The sequence below is a fragment of the Solenopsis invicta genome, chromosome 5, assembly GCF_016802725.1.
Source record: "Solenopsis invicta isolate M01_SB chromosome 5, UNIL_Sinv_3.0, whole genome shotgun sequence".
NCBI classification, from domain to species: domain Eukaryota; kingdom Metazoa; phylum Arthropoda; class Insecta; order Hymenoptera; family Formicidae; genus Solenopsis; species Solenopsis invicta.
This window is the reverse complement of record NC_052668.1, coordinates 6750000-6770351: the sequence shown is the minus strand read 5'-3', so window position 1 is coordinate 6770351 and position 20352 is coordinate 6750000. Positions and strand designations below refer to the sequence as shown.

Here is a 20352-nt window from a genome sequence, read left to right as displayed (position 1 = left end):
TAGCCTGTAAATAGATTTCCGTATCGCGTTCACCGATCATGTAAATAGATTTCCGAAGTTTCTTGTCACCGTCCGCGCGTTTTTATTACTAGTTAAGCTCCGCGTTTTGATTACCGCCCGATCGCGTCTCCGGATTTTTGGATTGTCTCACCGCCAACAGTACTGCGTACTACCGACCATATACATATGTACGGGACTTATATAGGTCTCACAGCGTCTTAAGTGCTGAATAAACGTTTTTTGTTTCATATCAACCTAAAACAATTCCTCCAGGCGACCTTTTTTGCACCGCCAACCGTCCGTGCGCGAAGTACGGTCGTTACATTATAAAAACGTTTATTAAACATTTAAAGGAAATGTTTATTAAACAATAAAGAAACTTTTTTTTTAACACGCACAAAAGCCTTTCCCAATATAAATATCTAGCTTTCGGTATAAGTTCAGCTCCGGGTCTTTTCCAAAAGCGTATAGAAAAAATATTAAAAGAAATACCTAAAGTTGTGATACTTGCAGACGATGTAGTTATTACAAGCAATATTCCGGAGGAACATTAAAAACTGTTTGATCAAACATTGACAAAATTAAAAAAATGCGGTCTCAAAGCTTACAAAGAAAAATGTGATTTATAGAAAAACAAAATTACATATTTAGGCTTTGAAATTATTAAGAACGAAATTAGAATTAATCCGAAAAAATATTAAGCGATTATTGAAATGAAAACACCTAGTTATAAAAAAGATTTACAATTACTATTAACAAGGGGAGGATTAGGTGAGTCACCCTGGGATTTTGATCCCAATTTTTTTAGTTATTCTGGAGACGAAAAAAAAGTTTACATCTTCCGGCGATCGAATAGGCCTTAGTTTCGAAATAATAAATTTGTGAAAATTGGCCATACCGCGGTACGCCATACGAGCCTTTCTGATAACTGTTTTCCCAACCAGTGCAGTCGGCTCCTTGTCTTAGGTGATAGCTTTACAATCGTAAGATCCGGGTTCGCTCCCGGATGTGGGCAATATATATTTTTTTTTTTTTTAATAAGTGCATTTATTTATCTTGATGATATTGATATAGTATGCAAATTTCTGAAATAGAAAATTTAATTTAATATCATTTTCTAAACATTAATTTAAATTTAATTTGAATTCAAGTAATAATATTTAAAGTAATAAATCGGTAATAATAATAATATATAAGTTATTTAAAATAGATAATATATAAAGGCAACATATCTAAATTTTCAAATTGTTTAATTTAAAATTTAATTGAAAATAATATTAATAGTATTTTAAAATTCTAATTTTTAAAATAATTAATCGTAGACAAAGAATACAAGTGTTAAATTTAAACAATTTGAAAATTTAGATACGTTGCCTTTATATGTTATCTATTTCAAATAACTTTACATATTATTGTTATTACTACCTATTTATCATTTCAAATATTATTACTTGAATTCAAATTCCCTTCAAATTAAATTTAAATTAATGTTTAGAAAGTGATATTAAATTAAATTTTCTATTTTAGAAACTTGCATACTATATCAATATCATCAAAATAAATAAATACACTTATTAAAAAAAAAAAAATATTGCACACATCCGGGAGCGAACCCGAATCTTACGATTGTAAAGCTATCACCTAACGCACGGAGTCGACTGCACTGGAAAACAGTTACCGGGAAAGCTCATAGCGCGGCGCGGTATGGCCAATTTTCATAAATTTATTATTTCGAAACTAAAGCCTATTCGATCACACGCCGGAAGACGTAAACTTTTTTTTCGTCTCCATAATAACTAAAAAAATTGGGATCAAAATCCGAGGGTGACTCACCTGATCCTCCCCTTGTAAGTAAAATTAATTATTATAATAAATTATTTAAAAAACGGTCAGAAATATTAATACTATTATATAATTGCAATGAGAAAAACAAATTTATTTGGACTGAAGTGTGTGAGAAAGCCTTCGGAAAGGTAAAAATTCAATTGAAACAAAGCGTTGTAAATTACGACCCAAATTTACTACTTATTCTAACATGCGATGCATCACCTCAAGGTTTAGCTGCATTTATTAGTCAATCATATAGCGACGGTGATAAACTGATCGCATTCGGTTTAAAACGTTTAACCAATGCTCAAGAGAATTATTCTCAAATTGATCGCAAAGCAGCATCAATTACATTTTGTGTAACTATTTTTTATTATTATTTATATGCGAGAGAATTCATACATAGAACAGTTAATAAACCTTTGTTTAGAATTTTTGGCCCGGGAAAAGGCATTCTTCGTATGGCAGAAAGCTGATTGCAAAATTGGGCACACTTTTTAAGTGCATTTAATTATAAAATAGAATGTATACGAACAAACGATAATACAATGTTGATATGCTGATGTTTTCTCAAGATTATCAAGCGAAAAGGTAGTCAACGATAAAGCATATAACAAGAAATTTTCAGATTTAAACCACAAATACACTTATTTATATTATGTTGTTTATACTGATATGAGTTAATTTCTATTATAAAACAGTAGCGCGTGAAACTGTAAACGATAAAGTATTGTCAATTATAAAGCGAATCGTCGAAGAAGGGTGGACTGAAACTAAAGAGAAAACTTGGAACGACAAGCTCAAACCTTTTGCGCTACGCAAAGACGAACTAGGTATCGAATGAGGATGTCTAATGTGGGGGCAACAAGTGGTAATTCCGCCTAAGTTATAAAGAAATATCATAAAAAAATTACACGAAGCCCACTTTAGTATTGTAAGGATGAAGGCTTTGGCAAGGTCAGTCGTATGGTGGCTTAACATTATAAAAATGTTAGAAGAAGAAGCTAAACTTTGCAAGTATTGCGCTCAAGTAGCGAATGGTCCAAAAAAGATGACGTTAACTCCGTGGCCGCGACCTGACATCCTGGGCAAAAGTTTCACGCCGATTTCGCAGGGCAATTTTTAGGTCATGATTATTTTTTATTAATAGATTTATTTTTAAAATGGCCTGAAATTTTTATAATGAAAAGTACGATAGCACAAGCAACAATAAAGATATTTAAACGTACTTTTGCAACCTATGGATTACTTCAAACTCTTGTTAACAATTACGGTCGACAATTTGCTAGTGATAAATGCAAAACTTATGTAAAATAGCTTGGCATTAAACATGTATTTACGGCATCATACCACCCGGCAACTAATGGAGCCGCGGAAAATTTAATAAAAATATTTAAGCGTAATATCAAAGCGATTGTGAGCAGTAAAAATTTCAGCGTTGAAACGGCACTTAAAAGATTTTCATTCACATATATTAAAACATACGATCACGGGTGAATCACCAGCGAAATTATTATTTAATCGTGAATTACAAACGCATCTCCATTTATTACGTCCAGATGTAAACGACATTGTTACAGCTAAACAAGAAATACAAATAAAAAATTACATCGGCAAAAAAAAACAGACAAATTTAATGTAGGTGAGCGAGAGACGATTACGTCTTTCGCTAATATTAACTAGAGAGAGATTTTTATAAACACCACGACAAAATGTAAGAAGCAAAAATCGTTAAAGTTTTATCTTCGCATAATTATTTGATACAATTCAAAGAGGAGGAAGGAGTGCATAAGCATCACCGTAATCAGGTTAAAGACTAGCACGAGGAAGAATCAGAGAAAAACGAACATGTATTAAATAAAAGCACGATTGGCGACAAAAGCGATCCGAGCGGTGAGCAAAAACCTTTATCTGTACGACGTTCAAAGCGTCAACCCAAAACTGTTCAACGTTACTGCTCTAATATTCGATCTGTATACGTATGAGGTACACACCTAATTAAACATGTTATTATATAAGCAAGAAAATAAAAAGATGAAAGATGTAGTGTACGCGTGTATGTGCGCATGTCATGGTATCGACGCTACGAGCGCCACACCATCGTGTGTGCGATACCTTGAAATATTATAAAATTAGACTATACTAACTACCTCAACAGTACACGGTCATCGATTCTGTCCCTCGGAAAATTTTCCAAACTGAGAAGTCACTATCTTTCTATATACTCGCAGTTCATGTTTAACGTAACATTAAAGCTTACGGTCGCGCCGGCCGCTTGCGATCGCATTTAACATAAAGATAATGTAACCTTTATGTCAAATGCGATAAATTTTCGGAAGTTAATCCGCAAACTTGAGTTTTGAAGATTAATAATTCTTGTGATGAAAAAGAAGATAAATTAAAAATAAATTTTTAAAAACTATCAAATTATTATTAAATTATTGTATTGTTACTGTTTTAGCATTATTTAATTAATAATTTCTATGTTAATCATAAACTGCAAGTATATAGAAAAATAGTGACTTCTCAGTTTGGAAAATTTTCTGAGGGACAGAATCGATAACCGCGGGTGTACACATATTATTTCGTCAACCTAACTTCACATATAATACAAGTAAAAAAATTAATATTAAATAAACATTAAATAAATATTAAATAAAAAATGCTTACTAAAATCATTTTTATAATTAATTCATGAAAAATAAATACTTAAATAATATTAAATAAACGTTTAAAAAAATGTTTATTCAAAAGGAAATAAAATAAATATTAAATAAATATTAAATTAATGTTCAATAAATGTTAAATTAATGTAAAATAAATATAAAATTAATGTTATGTTACGTCCGCTGTTTCGTGAACTGGCAGCGTAATGGTTTTAGTGTCGGCCGCTGTCACCAGGGGGTCAATCATGTAATTTCACGTGGAACTTTTCACGTTTCACTTTTCACTTTTCATTTTTTCATTTTTCACTCATAGAGAGTTCACGTGAATCTTTTCACGCACAGCGATTATGTATGGATAATGCGGGGAAGTTTAGGTTGTGTTCCGAAATTCACCTTTAGAGGCTCGAATCTGTCATCGCAACTATCAAGCGGTCGTGAAAAAGGTTTCTACCTGCTTTTATAGTATAACTTTTACTGTAAAAATTTAATTATATAAAAAAAGAAATTGTAAAAAAATATATTCATAAATAAATAGCAATATTTCTTAGTTATATTGCATAAACTTATTTTACAAATATAATATACCATATATTACATTTATTTTTGATGATCCATATACTGTAACAACTATTTTATTATGTAGTAATCTAATTCTAAAAATTACGTTGTAATTTAATATAATGTTTTTCAAAAATAACTTTAATTTAGTTTTATATTTATGCAAATTTTAAAGTAAATTAATTTTATTAGTCATTAAATTTAACTTTGTTTAATTAAAAAATATTGAATAATTTAAAATACGGACTTTGATCAAAACTGAATTTTCCGCTCACACTTGTATTTTCCAAATTTATAAGTTATAAACACTTACATGATTGATTAATATTCTATTTCACAAGACGCACCTTTCTTATATCATTGTGTATCAAAACGCGTTAAAGTATATTTTTATCTAAATTTGCATTTGATGAAGTCTCATTCTATATAATTATCAAAATATTAATTTGTCAAATATAAACATCAAACCTAATTATATCACAAAAGCATTATTTTTATTTATGTATGTACATTACTTTATCCTATCAACGCAATGCAATACCAAAAAGGTTAACCTCTTCAATAATACCTCTTCAAACTGTTACCACATTGTTACCACACTTTCATTCTTATTTCAAAATACATACAATTTATTATTTCCCTAAATTTTCACCTTTTTGCCATCACGGCTGATGGCGAAAAAGTTCATGTTTCCGCTCATGAGTGAGTTACATGATTCCGTGGAATCGTACATGATCGTACAGTTCACGTGAAACTTTTCACTTTTCACGTTTCCGCCCTAGGGGAAAAGTTACATGATAGACCCCCAGTTGTTATGATTTTGGGTGATAGGCCCATCCTTATGACAACAATTGTTCATTTAAACTATTTTCCTTTGTAAAAGAGTTTTGATTGTATGAGCGTTACGTGGAAGAGGGTTCATGGTACAGGAGGTGAAAAGAGAAAAGAAAAAAAAAAGAAGCATTAAATTTGATAAAGCGTTTTATTGGCTTTAATTCTAATACATATTTTTGTACACGTTACAAAGAAGAAAATAACCGAGATAATTGTAAAAGAAGAAATTTAGGTAGAAAAAGGAGAGGGAGAAGAAGGCTACGGTGCTTCCGGTTTCTTAACGATTTTATGCAAGTCCTGCGGTGATTTTAAAATTGTCTTGCCGGACGGTAATGTTCGTAAGGAACAAACTATCCCCTCTATTTCTTTTATTAATGGTTTTTTCGACTTAGTAGTGGGGATCTCTGCGGTAGAAATTTGCTTCTTGGCTATAATTTTTAAAGGCAGGGGTCTTGTGGCCCTTTTTTACGGAACGAAATTAGCGAGGGGTCTAGCAGCTTTCTTCCTGAAATCTAGAATGGTTTTATTGGTATGAGCCGCACATTCCAAGAAGGATGGGATTTTGGCTCCTGGGGCTCTCGGTGAGGACTCGAACTCCTTGTAGGGGGGTTTGAGTCGTGCTCTTGTACCCTTTGAGTGAACACCAAGGGATCGAAAATCCCAAAGGTGGTGAGCTCGTTCTTCAATTCTTTTAAGAAGACGCATTGGCCGACTCTTTTGCCGCGGTGGGTTTTCCGACCCATGACTTCCTGACGAGTAACATGTTTTTAAGTTAGTTCTTTTTTTTCTGAAGGCTTGCCATTAGGAATTAAGGATCGTACTTCTTACCGTTTGCGTGTGGAAAAAGAAAAAGAGAGAGAATGAACATGTGTGTGTGTGTGTGTGTGTGTACGAGGTTGGATGCAATCTGAATTTTTAAAAGAGTAAAAGATAATTTATGAGAAAAAGAAAAGTTTGATGTAAATCTAGTTAGAAGTCTTCCACCGAGAATCAGAGTTGTCTTGCCCTTGCTTCTATTTCGAAGGATTAGTATTTTTGAGAGAAGTACGGATTTTTAGGATTGAGCCTGCAAAGGCGCTATTTGAGCAGAGGCTCAAGAGCGCGCATTTGGGTCTCGTTTTAGGATAGGAAAAAAAATTTTCATCTGTCTAGAACAGGGTTTGAGGAGGCGCTGTTTGAGCGGCGGCTCATTCAGCGTACTACCTGGCCGCTGTATACGACATCGGTGTTGAGAGGGGTTTTGCGGAAGGGTGGAAACCAAGGGAGAGACATCTTGGAGATCCTTGATGGAAGTTATCAATTATTGACTCACCCGTTATCTTGTCAGCAATCTGCAGGTTGGGAGGCTGCCCTGGGTTGCGCTCTCACCGATTGTTGACTCGATATAAGTGATCTGATTTCCGATTTCACGTCGTATTTATACCGTCTGGTTGTAGACGAGGAGTATCAGGGAGGAGAGGTTCCCGATTTCTGTTAGGTTTTCAATATAGGTAAGCCCTTTAACGATTACGCGCCTTCGGCGTGCCGCGCAGCTTGCGAGTTAAGGGGGAATCGCGTATGAGATCAAGCATTAATTTCGATGCTTTAAAATTCACTATAAAATATAATTTCTAAAGGGTTTTCAAATTGAGTGGGCGAAATTGTACTGCTGATTTTTTTTAGTTGTTACATAGCGAAAGAATTAGAATTTTTCAATACGAACTATTTTTTTATCGATCTTGATTTTTCAGAAGACTCTAACGGTTCTAATTTTTATAGGATTTTAATATAGTGCAAACAGAGCACAAGCCGAGAGCAAGTGTAAATGATTTTTAGGTTGAAATTAATAAATTTATTAAAGCTACTACTTTTAATTGTCCCGTGAAGATAGATGGAATTATCATACGAGAGTCACGAAGAGCGCACCCCCGCGCGCACCGGTGTTGCGACAAAAATTATTCCGAGATCCTTTAAATATAAAATTATTCCGAGATCCTTTAAAACTTTATGTATGTTACAATTCTTAAGTTATTTTAATTTTGATTTGACAGGATGGTAGTGACGATTTTTCTGAATTGTTATGTTACCGAAAAGTTCGAAATTTAATATTGCTTCGGGGTGAAACCGATTTTTAAACTTTGGACGTCTACAACGCTCTCAGTTTTTTCGTTTTTCTAATTCCGCGTGTATACAGTAGGATAGTGGAGTAGGCGCTCTACGAGAGTGCGTGTTGAAGTTCGCAATTTCATTATTCCTACTATGAGGAAACTATTTTTCAGGTTCGAACCCTGGGTGGGGTATTATTTTTTGCAATAAATTTCTCACAATTTTTTCAGGGGGGAATGGGTATATAGATGCAAATCAGCATCAAGTATTATATTAAATTAATTAATTAATTAAATATAAATAGTGATATTACTAATTCTTATTTGACATGCTGTGTTATAACCGAAAATTAATTCGCCGCACATTCTGATTGAATTCGGAGAAGTATATAAAATCACACAAATAAAAATAAAAGCACTAAGACCTAGCTACGACCGATGAAGGCTTTCTTACTATCATTGTGTTGAAACTATTTTTCTTTGTGCTTGAATAAATCTTAAGACTCGGCGCGCGCGGGCACTTGGTGACGCTCGCGGGGGTCACGAGGTGTGGGGCAGTTGCGCGATTGAGTGCTGCGTAACGCGTTGATCTTCTTTGATTTTTACCCGTTGGAGATTTTAAGGTATTTAAATGCGATAAACTTAATATAGTGGCAAAAGATACACGCAACAAGTTACTAGGTTGAAAATTACGGATTTATAGTTGCTTCTAGGCAAAATTATCTTCTCTTGCGTTTGAGAAAATAGTTAAGATCGGACCGCGCAAGCTTGGTGACGCAGAAAGCCGCAAGGCACGAGGATACCGCGCGCGAGCGTTTGTGAATCGCATTTCGCGCATTATTTTCAATTTAATCAAATTTATATTTCAAATAGTGATCTCAGGTTTGCATGTACGGCGCGATAGCACCCAGTACACGCAATCATCACGCGATCACAGGTTTATTATTTTATTATTAGTGTTACAAAATTTGGGCGGTTATGCATTGCTACTATAATTTTAGATTTGAAGTGGCTATTTATGTTACATTATCTTTGTGTGTCGAAATTTGTTTCTGTAATTTTCTCTAGAAGGTTTAAAATTTACGTTAACAAATGCATGCGGATGGTGCGTAAAGTTAAAGAGAAATTTTGAGTACCAGACGTAACAGTTAAATAAATCTTAAATTAATGTTTTTGCAATTATTGTTTTAAATGAAAAAATAATGTAAAATAAATATTAAATTAATGTTGAAAAAATGTTAAATTAATGGTTTTTTAAAATTATTATTACAAATAAATTATTAATGTAACATAAATATTAAATAAACATTAAATAAATAGCTTTCTATTATTCTCTTTTATTTTGTTAAATAAACATTTTCCCAAATCATTATTTTAAATGAGTAATTAATGAAATATAAATGTTAAATAAACGTTAAATAAATATTAAATTAATATTTTTGCTAAATTATCATTTTAAATATTTCATTAATTTTAAATAAATATTTAATAAATGTTTAATAAATATTATTGTTATAATGAATTGTACAATAAATAATTAATATTAAATAAATATTTAAAAAACATTTAAAAAATATTATGTGCTGATTGGATAATAGCAATTTTCTCAGAACTTAAAGTCCAATAGTATACTTAATCCTTCGAATAGAGTATACTTTCCTTCAAATGAGTTATGGATCATCTTATTTGACATTTTGCAGTTTTTACTATTTCTTTATTAATTTAATTCAAATCAATAAAAAAATTTGAAATTATTCCATAGTTGCCCATTGGATTATGTGAAAGTTTATGACGGTTCCGATAATTCGAGCGCCGTTATCGGCACATATTGTGGCCAGCAACGAAATTTAGTGTTATACTCTTCGGAGAACAGCTTATTTGTGCTATTTTCTACGTTAAAGCGTACGGCAAATACGCAAAATCGAGGATTTAAAGGTATCTTTGAATTCTCAGAGAGTTTCGTTAGCCTGGGTAAGATAATCACTACTGTTCTTATTTATCACGACTTTGTTGTTTAAAAATAAAATTATACAATTTGATTAATTGGTACTTATCAGCTTCTTTATTACGTAGATTTCATAACGGAATATCATGGCGAGCATATTCGTGGGTCTGAGTGCGATCAGAAGATTCTCAGCAAGAAGGAAACATCGGGATTTGTTGTTAGTCCAAATTTTCCTTATCCTTATATACCTAAAGTCGTTTGCCGTTATTTTATCTATGGCATGCAGGACTCGCAACATTTGGAACGCGTACGACTGGAATTTCTAAAATTTACTATACAGATGCCCAAGGGAGAGTGAGTACTGAATGTATTGACTAACAATAAGCGTCATAGTATGATGGTACATAAATGGTATTATACTTTTTTTCGGACTTCTTTAGCGCGACGTGTACCGATGGTTATCTAAAATTATATTTAAAAGGTCAAGAAGCAACAGACTCTTATGATAAATTTGATTATGAGATGTGTGGTAACAAGAGCAATCCGAGTCTTGTAGTCAGCGATGGGCCGAGGCTTGTGATGGTTTTCAGTAGCGGGGAATTGCAAGCACAAGGTTTTAAAGCTAAGTGAGTGAACATTTAACATAATTAATTTTAGTACAGTACAAAATATTGTTGCAACATTTTAAAAATATTTCAGGATCATTTCAATAACGCAATGTTACAAATGTTACTGATATTTCAAATTTTACAAATATTACAATTTTCATATTATGAAGAAAATGTCACAAGGCTTTATTGTAATATCATAATTTAATCGCGTATAACATTTTGGAAAGATTGTGGATATTATTTGATGATATCATGTTTTCCATACGTTTTTTTATATTATACGTTTGTACTATACAATTAAAAGGTAATAATATTTTGCAATAAATAAGGTGGGATAAGAGAGGATAACTAAGGATTAATGATAAATAAAAGCTAGGTTTTTATGATTAACCCTTAAACACGTAAGTGGGTCTGAGAGATCCCATATTTGAACGATTGCTATGTGAAGCGGAATGAGATAGGAGATTCGGACTAACAAGGAAACACAGGGAAGTGTCCGCCTCAGATTAAAACGAGTTTTTAATATGTTGTAGTATAGATAAAAATAAGGGACACGTATTTTTTTATACGTGCCCATACGCACTTTAAGGGGGTGAAACACCCCTTTGAAGAAAATCGGTTTTTTTCTTTCGAAGCGTATGCCGTCGAAACTATAAGAGATAAAAAAAAATGTTTTGTATAAAAGTTGAATGGCTCGAAGAGTAATTTATAACAGCGAAAAAAAATTTTTTTTTTTAATTCTTTTTAATACTTTTCCCCACCACTAACCTATTTTTTTTCAAAATTTTTATTTTTTTTATAAGCAAAATAAAGCTTATTTTATTATAATACGAATTCAACGGTATATGATAAAGTTACGATACAACATTCCCATTTTCCAAAAACCTCTTTATACGCACGGTACGCACACCCGTCCGCGCGTTCGTGCGCTACGGAAATGACTCCCTCCGATTTCGACGTGCCTTTAATATGTTGTACAGATTAAAATAAGAGACACGTATTTTTTACACGTGTCCTAATACACTTTTAAGGGTAAAATACCCTTTTGAAGAAAATCGGGTTTTTTCTTTCGAAGCGTGTATCGTCGAAACTATAAGAGATAAAGAAGAATGTTCTCAATGAAAGTTGAATGCATTTTTTTCTCGCATAAAATGACAAAAACATTTCGAGGACAGTCTGTGTCTAACATGAAAACGCAGACGTTGAGAAAAACATTTACTACAAAATAAAACGACACTACACTAAAGAATAACAACAATTACGATGTTGTAAGACATTAATTTCTTGTTTAGAAAATAATATGTAATTAATACAAGTTAAACATTTATTTACTGGTCTACATGATTCGACTAGAATATTTGTTCTCTTCAACATTTTATAAATAAGGAGACTTGGATTACAAAAAATTATTACTCACACATTCCATACTTTCACTATCTAACGCCAGTTCATCAACTAACAACAAGAGAACTAACATAAAACTAATTTAAAAATTAGGTAGAAATTTCATCTTTTATACTGCATTTATACAATTCAATTAAAGTGTTTATTAAATTCCATTAGTGTAGAAATATGCATAATCACGCTACTGGTGCGTGCACTTAGGGTCATTTCTTATCTTGAAATAGAATGTTTACGTCTCGGCAGTATTGACATGTATAGATTCAAGAGTTACGTATGTAAGGAAATGACCCAAAGTGCACGCGCCAGTAGCGTGGTTATGCATATTTCTACACTAATCGAATTTAATAAACATATTAATTGAATTGTATAAATGCAATATAAAGGATGAAATTTCTAACTAACTTTTTAATTAGTTTTATGTTAGTTCTCTTGTTAGTTGATGAGCTGGCGTTAGATAGTGAAGGTGTGGAATGTGTGAGTAATAATTTTTTGTAATCCAAGTCTCCTTATTTATAAAATGTTGAAGAGAACAAATATTCTAGTCGAATCATGTAGACCAGTAAATAAATGTTTAACTTATATTAATTACATATTATTTTCTAAACAAGAAATTAATGTCTTACAACATCGTAATTGTTGTTATTCTTTAGTGTAGTGTCGTTTTATTTTGTAGTAAATGTTTTTCTCAATGTCTGTTTTCATGTTAGACACAGACTGTCCTCGAAATGTTTTTGTCATTTTATGCGAGAAAAAAATGCATTCAACTTTCATTGAGAACATTCTTCTTTATCTCTTATAGTTTCGACGATACACGCTTCGAAAGAAAAAACCCGATTTTCTTCAAAAGGGTATTTCACCCTTAAAAGTGTATTAGGACACGTGTAAAAAATACGTGTCTCTTATTTTAATCTGTACAACATGTTAAAGGCACGTCGAAATCGGAGGGAGTCATTTCCGTAGCGCACGAACGTGCGGACGGGTGTGCGTACCGTGCGTATAAAGAGGTTTTTAATTATTTTTAGAAAATGGAAATGTTGTATCGTAACTTTATCATATACCGTTGAATTCGTAATAAAATAAGCTTTATTTTGCTTATAAAAAAAATAAAAATTTTGAAAAAAAATAGATTAGTGGTGGGGAAAAGTATTAAAAACAATTTAAAAAAAAAATTTTTTTTTCGCTGTTATAAATTACTCTTCGAGCCATTCAACTTTTATTTAAAACATTTTTTTTTATCTCTTATAGTTTCGACGGCATACGCTTCGAAAGAAAAAAACCGATTTTCTTCAAAGGGGTGTTTCACCCCCTTAAAGTGCGTATGGGCATGTATAAAAAAATACGTGTCCCTTATTTTTATCTGTACTACAACATATTAAAAACTCGTTTTAATCTGAGGCGGACACTTCCCTGTGTTTCCTTGTTAGTTTGAATTTTTATAATATTTGTTATTAATAATGGTAATAATAATAATAATAATAATAATAATAATAATAATAGTAAAAAGAGGGCCATAACAAACAGTTGCCCGTGCGTCACCGTGAGATCTATTGTAACAATTCTCTAGCTTAAAGTTACGCCAGGTCAAGGCTGTTGAAGAACATTACAACCCGCCGGGGATCTAGTTCCCAAATCTGGTCAGGTGTGATAAGTATTTCCCCCATAAGTTCTTATCTGAGATGGCCAACAGCTGGCAGCCACACATGATATGCTCAGCCGTTTAGGCTGTCTTCATGCAGAAACGGCAGCCATTATCCTCAACTTTGCCAATTGTGTTGAGGTGATATTTGAGTTGGCAGTGGCTAGAGAAAAGAACTACCAGGGTGGTTAGATTTCTCTTGTCGAGGGAAAGTAAGTTCCGTGTTCTTTGCGGTAAGTATTTTATGAACTTTTTGATCTGAGCCAGTCCAGTTGAAGATTGGATGCCACTCCAGTATGAAAATTCTATCCGTCCTCCCAGTTTATAATTTTACTTTTGATGTAGTTGGCAGTGACCCCGCACCAAGGCTCCGACCCTGTTGGGAGTGAACGTGCTCCTTTCTTTGCGAGCTCATTTGCCTCCTCACCTTTAATACCTTCGTGCTCCCGAATCCATCAGAGTGTGACATGGTTGTCCTTGTTCAAGAGCTTGAGGTTCATGATACATTCTCAGACCAGTGCAGAGTTACACGAGTATGCTGTAAGAGCCTTAACCGCTGCTCAACTTTTCATTAGTATATCAATAGATGTACCTTTTATCCCTTTATACCTTTATCCCGGTTAATTATGGCGCAGGAGTTATTGGTAAATATTTCTACCTAGAAGATAGAAGGCATTTTGCCTAGGATCAATATGCGGCAGTTAGGCCCGCTGATACCGACTCCCGCTGCGCCCTTTGCTGTTTTGGTGCCGTCGGTGTACCACTGGAGAGTATCTTTTTTAAAAAAGGGTCCCCTCAGTGCCCACGTCTTTCTGTCTGTATAGACAGCCTCGTAGTTGTGCGCAAAGTTGAATTTTGTCTTCATCGCATACATGGGGAATTGAGCATTCTATGTCACATATGCCGTCAATTGTGAGTATCCTTGTATGCCTAGTCCGATCAATTGACATAGGTATGTGGAAATTAAGGATTTAGATTGCCAAGCTGGCGGCAACTTTCTAAACCTGTAGGTGGAGGGGTAGCAGGTCCAAAAGGACCTCTAAAGCTCCTGTAGGGCAGATTCTCATAGCCCTCGTGAGGCATGCAAGTTTCTAAATCTTCTACAGCTGCTGTTGCGCCGCCCTCTGCTTAGTTTTTGGCATACTGCGGCTGCGTAGGTGAACATGGGTCTAATGATAGCCGTATATGAACAGAAGATCATTTTTGTCTTAAGACCCCAATTCCTGCCTAGGAGTCTGCGGCAAGTGTGGAGTGCTAAGGAGGCTTTAGACTTGACTGAACCTTTTTTAGATGGAAGTTCCATGTTAGTTTCTGATCCAGGATAATTCCGAGGTATTTTACTTCTGTCTTGAAGCCAACCACCGTCCAGTATGGGTGCTGTAAGTCGAAGCTTCTTTCTCCTGGTGAAAGGAACGTTGGTGGTCTTCTCGGCGTTGATGCGTAGCCCTTTCCTTTTACATTATTGTTGCGTAATATTACAGGTTTTTTGCATACTGTGTGAAACGATGGCGTCCAGCTGGCTTCTGATAGTAATCACTATATTGTCGGCATAGCCTTGCACCTCGTAACCATTGGTTGTTAATGTGTTTAGGAGATCATCCACAACCACCAACCAGAGAAACGGTGACAATACCTCTCCTTGGGGGCACTTCTTTGCCGTGGTGATGGTTGTGGCTTTCCCTGCCACTGTGGCTTTGACCCTCCGTTCACTTAGCATGGTTTTGATTTAAGTAATGACAGCTAGGTGGAATCCTTTGCCATTAGCCGCTTCCTCGATAGAATTATACGTTGTGTTGTTGAAGGTACCTTCTATGTCCATAATGGCACACAGAGCTATCTCCTTGGCCTTATGGGCCCTTTCTATGCTGCTTACCAGACGATGTAGAGCGGTAGTCGTGGATTTTGACTTTTGGTAAGCATACTAATTTTTGTGAAGTGGAGCATGATTCAGCACCTCATTCCTAAGATACTGGTCCAGCACCTTTTCCATACCTTTTAACATGAAGAAGGTGAGGCTGATCGGTCTGAATGATTTGGGATGGGCACTAGAACGCTTTCCACCCTTTGGTATAAAGACCACATTAGACTGCTTCCACTGTTTGGGGATGTACCCTAGCATAAAGCTATGTTTATACAAATTTGTTATGTGTGGCAACAGATAATCCAGGCCTTTTTGAAGTAGGGCCGGAAAAATTCTATCACCCCCTGGATATTTGTAAGGTTTGAAGGATGAAATGGCCCACTTTACCTTGTTTGGCACAAAGATTTGATTGGCTAGTTCTTTTACTCTGCGGTAATAGGCTTAGTAGGGCAGGAAAGTCCCTTCTTCCCTTTCCGTTTTGTTATCAGTGGTGACAATATGGGCGCCGAAAAAATGAGTGCTTAGAAAAAGCTTTAATATCTCCTTCGCGTCGTCCGTGTATTCGCCATTTGCCTTGAACAGGTGGCCGATTTGGTTGGAGTGGTTTTTCGCCATTACGCTTTGCAGGCGAGCCGCAACAGGGAAATCGCAAATGTTTTTGCAGAAGTTCCTTCATGATTTCCTCTTGGACCTTTTTAGTTCTATATTGTAATTGGTGACGGCTTCCTTATACTAATCTCAATGTTCTTGATGTTCGGTCCTCTTGGTCCTATTAAAGAGTCTACTGGCCAAGGAGCGCATCTCCTCCAGTTCTTAATTTCACCATGACGTTGTAGATGAGGACATTTGTGCTTTGTAAGGGAACTACTTTTGTAGGCCCTGTGGATAATATTGTGCAGGTCACTTGAGGTTTTGTTCAGTTCTTCTATACTTGCAATAACTTTATTGGAATCCTCTAGTTCACCCCCCCCCCTGCAGCCACTGGTAGAGCGTCCAGTCCGTAAGCTTAGGAATTCTTATTATTTTCTCTGCTGGGCTTCCCACCTCCAGATCGAAGACTATATGCCTATGATCTGAAAGCGAGGCTACCCGGGAGACATATCAATTGGCAATCTTGGAGCTAAGCAGGGGAGTAGCCAGTGTGAGGTCAAGCACCTCCTGCCTGGCTCTTGTAACGAAAGTGGGTTCTATCCCCTTATTAATTATGTCTAGGTTAGTCTGACACAGACTATCACAGGCACTCACCTGTTGTTGATATCCGCGGTGTTCCAAACCTTATGGTGTGTGTTTACATCGCAGCCAAGAATGAGGTCTCTGTTCCTCTCTCGGCAATATTGGATGAGGTTTTTGTCTTCCTCTCATGTGAGTTCTCAACTGCGTCCCTTGGAAAGTCGAGGCTATTATCGCCTGTTGTCATCTTCCATCCGTTGGCAGCATCACCTGTACTGCCACGAGGTCTCTGTAAGCAAACTGAGGTAGTGATAAGAATTTAACGTATTTTTTGAGGAGCACTGCTGTCCTTGGCTTCTCTATTCCTTTCCCGTAAACCAGCCTACCTGCATTGGTTGTTAGTCTGCAAACTAGGCTTTTATAAACATAGGGCTCTTGAATTAGAGCTATGTCTATTTGTTTGTCGAAAGTCCTGCACAGCACATCGGAGGCCGTCTTACTGTGCTGCAGGACAGTTGATTTGCAGGACCTTAAAGGTGTCGGTTTAAGGGCCCTGACCAAGCATGGGAGGGACACGGGGAGGTGCTTTGGCACCTTTGGCCCTAGTGGTTTCTTTCCCATCAACCCGGCTTCCGACGCTGCTCTTGGTTGAGGTGGACTGGTTTTAGGCTGCTGCTCCTCTTTTCTGGTTCAACTTTCTAGCGCCGACCATGGGAGCGGTAACACCCTTTAGTTTCCTAGAAGTGGTTTAAGGGTTAGCCGGAGGCTTTGCAGCGCTTTTCGGTCTGATTTCTACTTGACCAAATTTGTAACTGGGTTTGTAGCCACTTTTCTTAAAAGTTTTGTGGAAAGGGCCGACTATCGACATCTTGAGATGTACGGTAGATTCCTCCTGCGTCCTCTACAGGATCCTCTAGTCGGAGGTGCTTAGACCATCGTTCTAGCTCTTAATAAGCTTGATGATTCTTTCGCTCTTATGTTCCATGCTATTTGGGAAGAAGGGGTTGACAATAATGGCCTTGGGTAGGTTTTTTTTCTTAACAGCTTTTAGTTTGGCTCCTTCCCATGGAGAGAGAGTGCCCGTGTTCTCCGATAACCACTTGGCAGTGGCTTTGTCCGCACAGTTGAGAAGCATCCAACCAGCCCTGTATGTAGAGCCCAGAAACTTAGGCTTCACAGAATTTTTTTCCTGATCCATGATTTTTTGGAGGATGACCTCCTAAATGACCTTTATTTAATCATTTGAGAAACACTCCTCTAGGTACCTCTGATGAAGGATCCCCACTTTTTTGCCCTCTACTGCTTGTTTAAAGATGATAGGGGTTGTGACCTTTGGCGCCGTCAAGGTGTCCCGGAGTGCTTCTACACCCGTAGGTTTCGGGTTTTACAAAGGAACCTCTCAAAGTGTCACACCCCGATTTTAATGAAACTTTACACACATTTAGGTAACATAATTAGATAATTTTAGAAACTATCAGTTGCGGCGCGTATTCGGTTTCAAGGGGTGAAATCATCCCTTATGTGTTGTGACGGTGTTTTTACGCACCTGACACAAGTTTCATTCGCCCGCTCACGGCGAATCTCAGGAACGCGGTAGTTATTTCTTTCAAATAATTATTAGCGGACGGAACTGGGCGCCAGGCACAAGAGAGCGTGCCACTCTTTTCGGCTCATTAATTTCGCGACTCTACCTTAACGTACCTACCATGGGCGGTGACGATACGACCATCCGGCAGCTCCCCGCTAAGTCGGTAGAGGCGTGGGGGTGGGTTGGTGCGGGCAGGTGGTGATTGGGGGAGCAAGGGAGAATCGCAGAATAACGAGGCAAGAATTAACAAAGAGAATAACAACGTATATTTGGAGTTTTTGGGTTAGTAAACTATAAAACCTCGCACGCGGTTTACCAGCGTGCGGAATGCGGTACAGATTCGCGGAATGTTACTTGAAACGGCTTAGTAATCGGACGGTATCGTACGGCAGTCATAAGCGTAACGATTCAATCGCCTCGGCGAGGCGGTCACCGCGGGAGAAGTGCACACATCAAGGCGGAATTCCGCGAAGGGAGTCATGCACACGCTAGCCGAAAGATCTCGCATTTTCTTTCACCGCTACTACCGTAATTGAGCTACGTTCAACCCGCGAAATCAGACAAAACTCACACACGTACAATTACATAAACTTACGACACGACGACGGCTTGGCTGTGGCGATACAGGCGCAAATATCGAAACTAAAGAAACTGCATTAATACGGCGGGATCGGGCGAGCAACGTCGGGGCTGTAACAACGGCTACGCTTACAATATTACACGCAAATACGTGACCGTACGGAGTGGACTCTACTTAATCCTGTCAGTCGCGACGTCACTCGTTCTCGATCGCGAAATCGGTGACTTTACAATACTTGAGTTGCGCTCGTCTCACCCTTTGGCGTGGCACGGAACCTCTTTCTGCGTCCTCTCGTGACTTAGCTTCTGGTGTTCTGCTCTCCGGTTTGGGACACGCTCACAGCACAAGTGAGTATCGATCCTCAATCCTGCGGGAGCCCCACGGTATCGCGCCCCACTTATCGCCGCTGCCGCTTCCGCATTGGCTATTATCAGGCGGCTAGATCCTGGCGGTGTGCGCATTATTCTATCGCTCTTTGCTTCTGACGTCGACAGCGCGCGAGGCCCAAATTCGGCAGGTAATTCTTGGCCTCCCCGGGAACTGATAACGGCCTTATCTCCGGTGGTGGCCGCCGCCTCAGGCCCGTGGTGCCTTCTCTGCCCGGTTCTCGATATTGCCTCGTTTTCGTTTCCTCCTTTTAGCTTCGCACAACTTCCGCCTGCGGAATCGTAACTCTGCCGTTCCTGAAAAATGAACTCCTGACAGACACGGTTTTTGTTTGGCGGCAAACAAAAGGGACAGTGTGAGCAGTACAACCTGCGAGCCCCCGCGTCTCGGGGTGCTCCGTACATCCCTCGGCGATGTTCCTGGATTCTTGCTTTCTTCCCGGTGCCTGTGGGTGGACGAGACATTTTACCCGTACAAGACGTTTTCCCGCAGTCACCGTCTCTCTCCTTGACGGACCTACCGCTTACTTGAACTTAATAGTGGGCGCAGGGACGGCACAAAGATGAACACACACACTTAAGGGCCTCACACATGAAATGCATAACATAACATAAGCACAGCATAAAACCGATGGACCAATGAATATCCAGCATAAAGTCGCCATATTGATTTACATAAGATTTCCATTGGTCCAGAAGCCTTATGCTATGCTTATGCTCTGTTATGCATTTCATGTGCGAGGCCCTTTAAACGGTCGCGCCAACGGAATTGCGCCTGCTCCCGAGCCGGAAGGATGCAGCATCCGTATCGCGTTTTGCGGTCAGGCCATATGGCCCTTGTGACGGACAACGAACGCAAGTTGCATCGTCACAGTGTATAGCAGTTTTCAGCTTTTTTCGTTATATCTCGGAAACTATTTGAGATATCAAAAAATGTTTTATACAAAAGATTTACAATAAAATTACCTTTATTCATTCACGTTAATAACATTTTTTTAAAATAATTATTTAAACAAATTTTTTGAAAATAATTGTTTAAAGAATTATTCTAAAAAAATATTATTGACAAGAATAAATTGAGGTTATTTTATTGTGAAACTTTTATATTAAACATTTTTTTTATATTTTGAATGGTTTTTGAAATATAGCGGGAAAAGCTAAAAATTGCTTTACACGTGAAGACTAACTTTACCCCTTAAAAC

General features: G+C 36.9%; 1 protein-coding gene across 13 annotated transcripts in view; it reads left to right on the top strand.

Annotated features, from left to right (window-relative positions):
• The window catches only part of LOC105199486 (bone morphogenetic protein 1), an 899375-nt gene that overhangs the window by 279180 nt on the left and 599843 nt on the right, over positions 1 to 20352 (top strand). For 12 of the 13 annotated variants that reach the window (XR_005574951.1, XR_005574952.1, XM_039450091.1 and 9 more), the window contains 3 exons: positions 9732 to 9940; positions 10043 to 10268; positions 10355 to 10540. The exons of the other annotated variant lie outside the window; for it this stretch is intronic. Coding sequence is in view for 10 of the 12 variants with exons in the window: in XM_039450091.1 (XP_039306025.1) it covers positions 9732 to 9940; positions 10043 to 10268; positions 10355 to 10540 (621 nt within the window). In the remaining 2 variants the exon portion in view is untranslated. The remainder of the gene's footprint in view (positions 1 to 9731; positions 9941 to 10042; positions 10269 to 10354; positions 10541 to 20352) is intronic. 13 annotated transcript variants of the gene reach the window in all.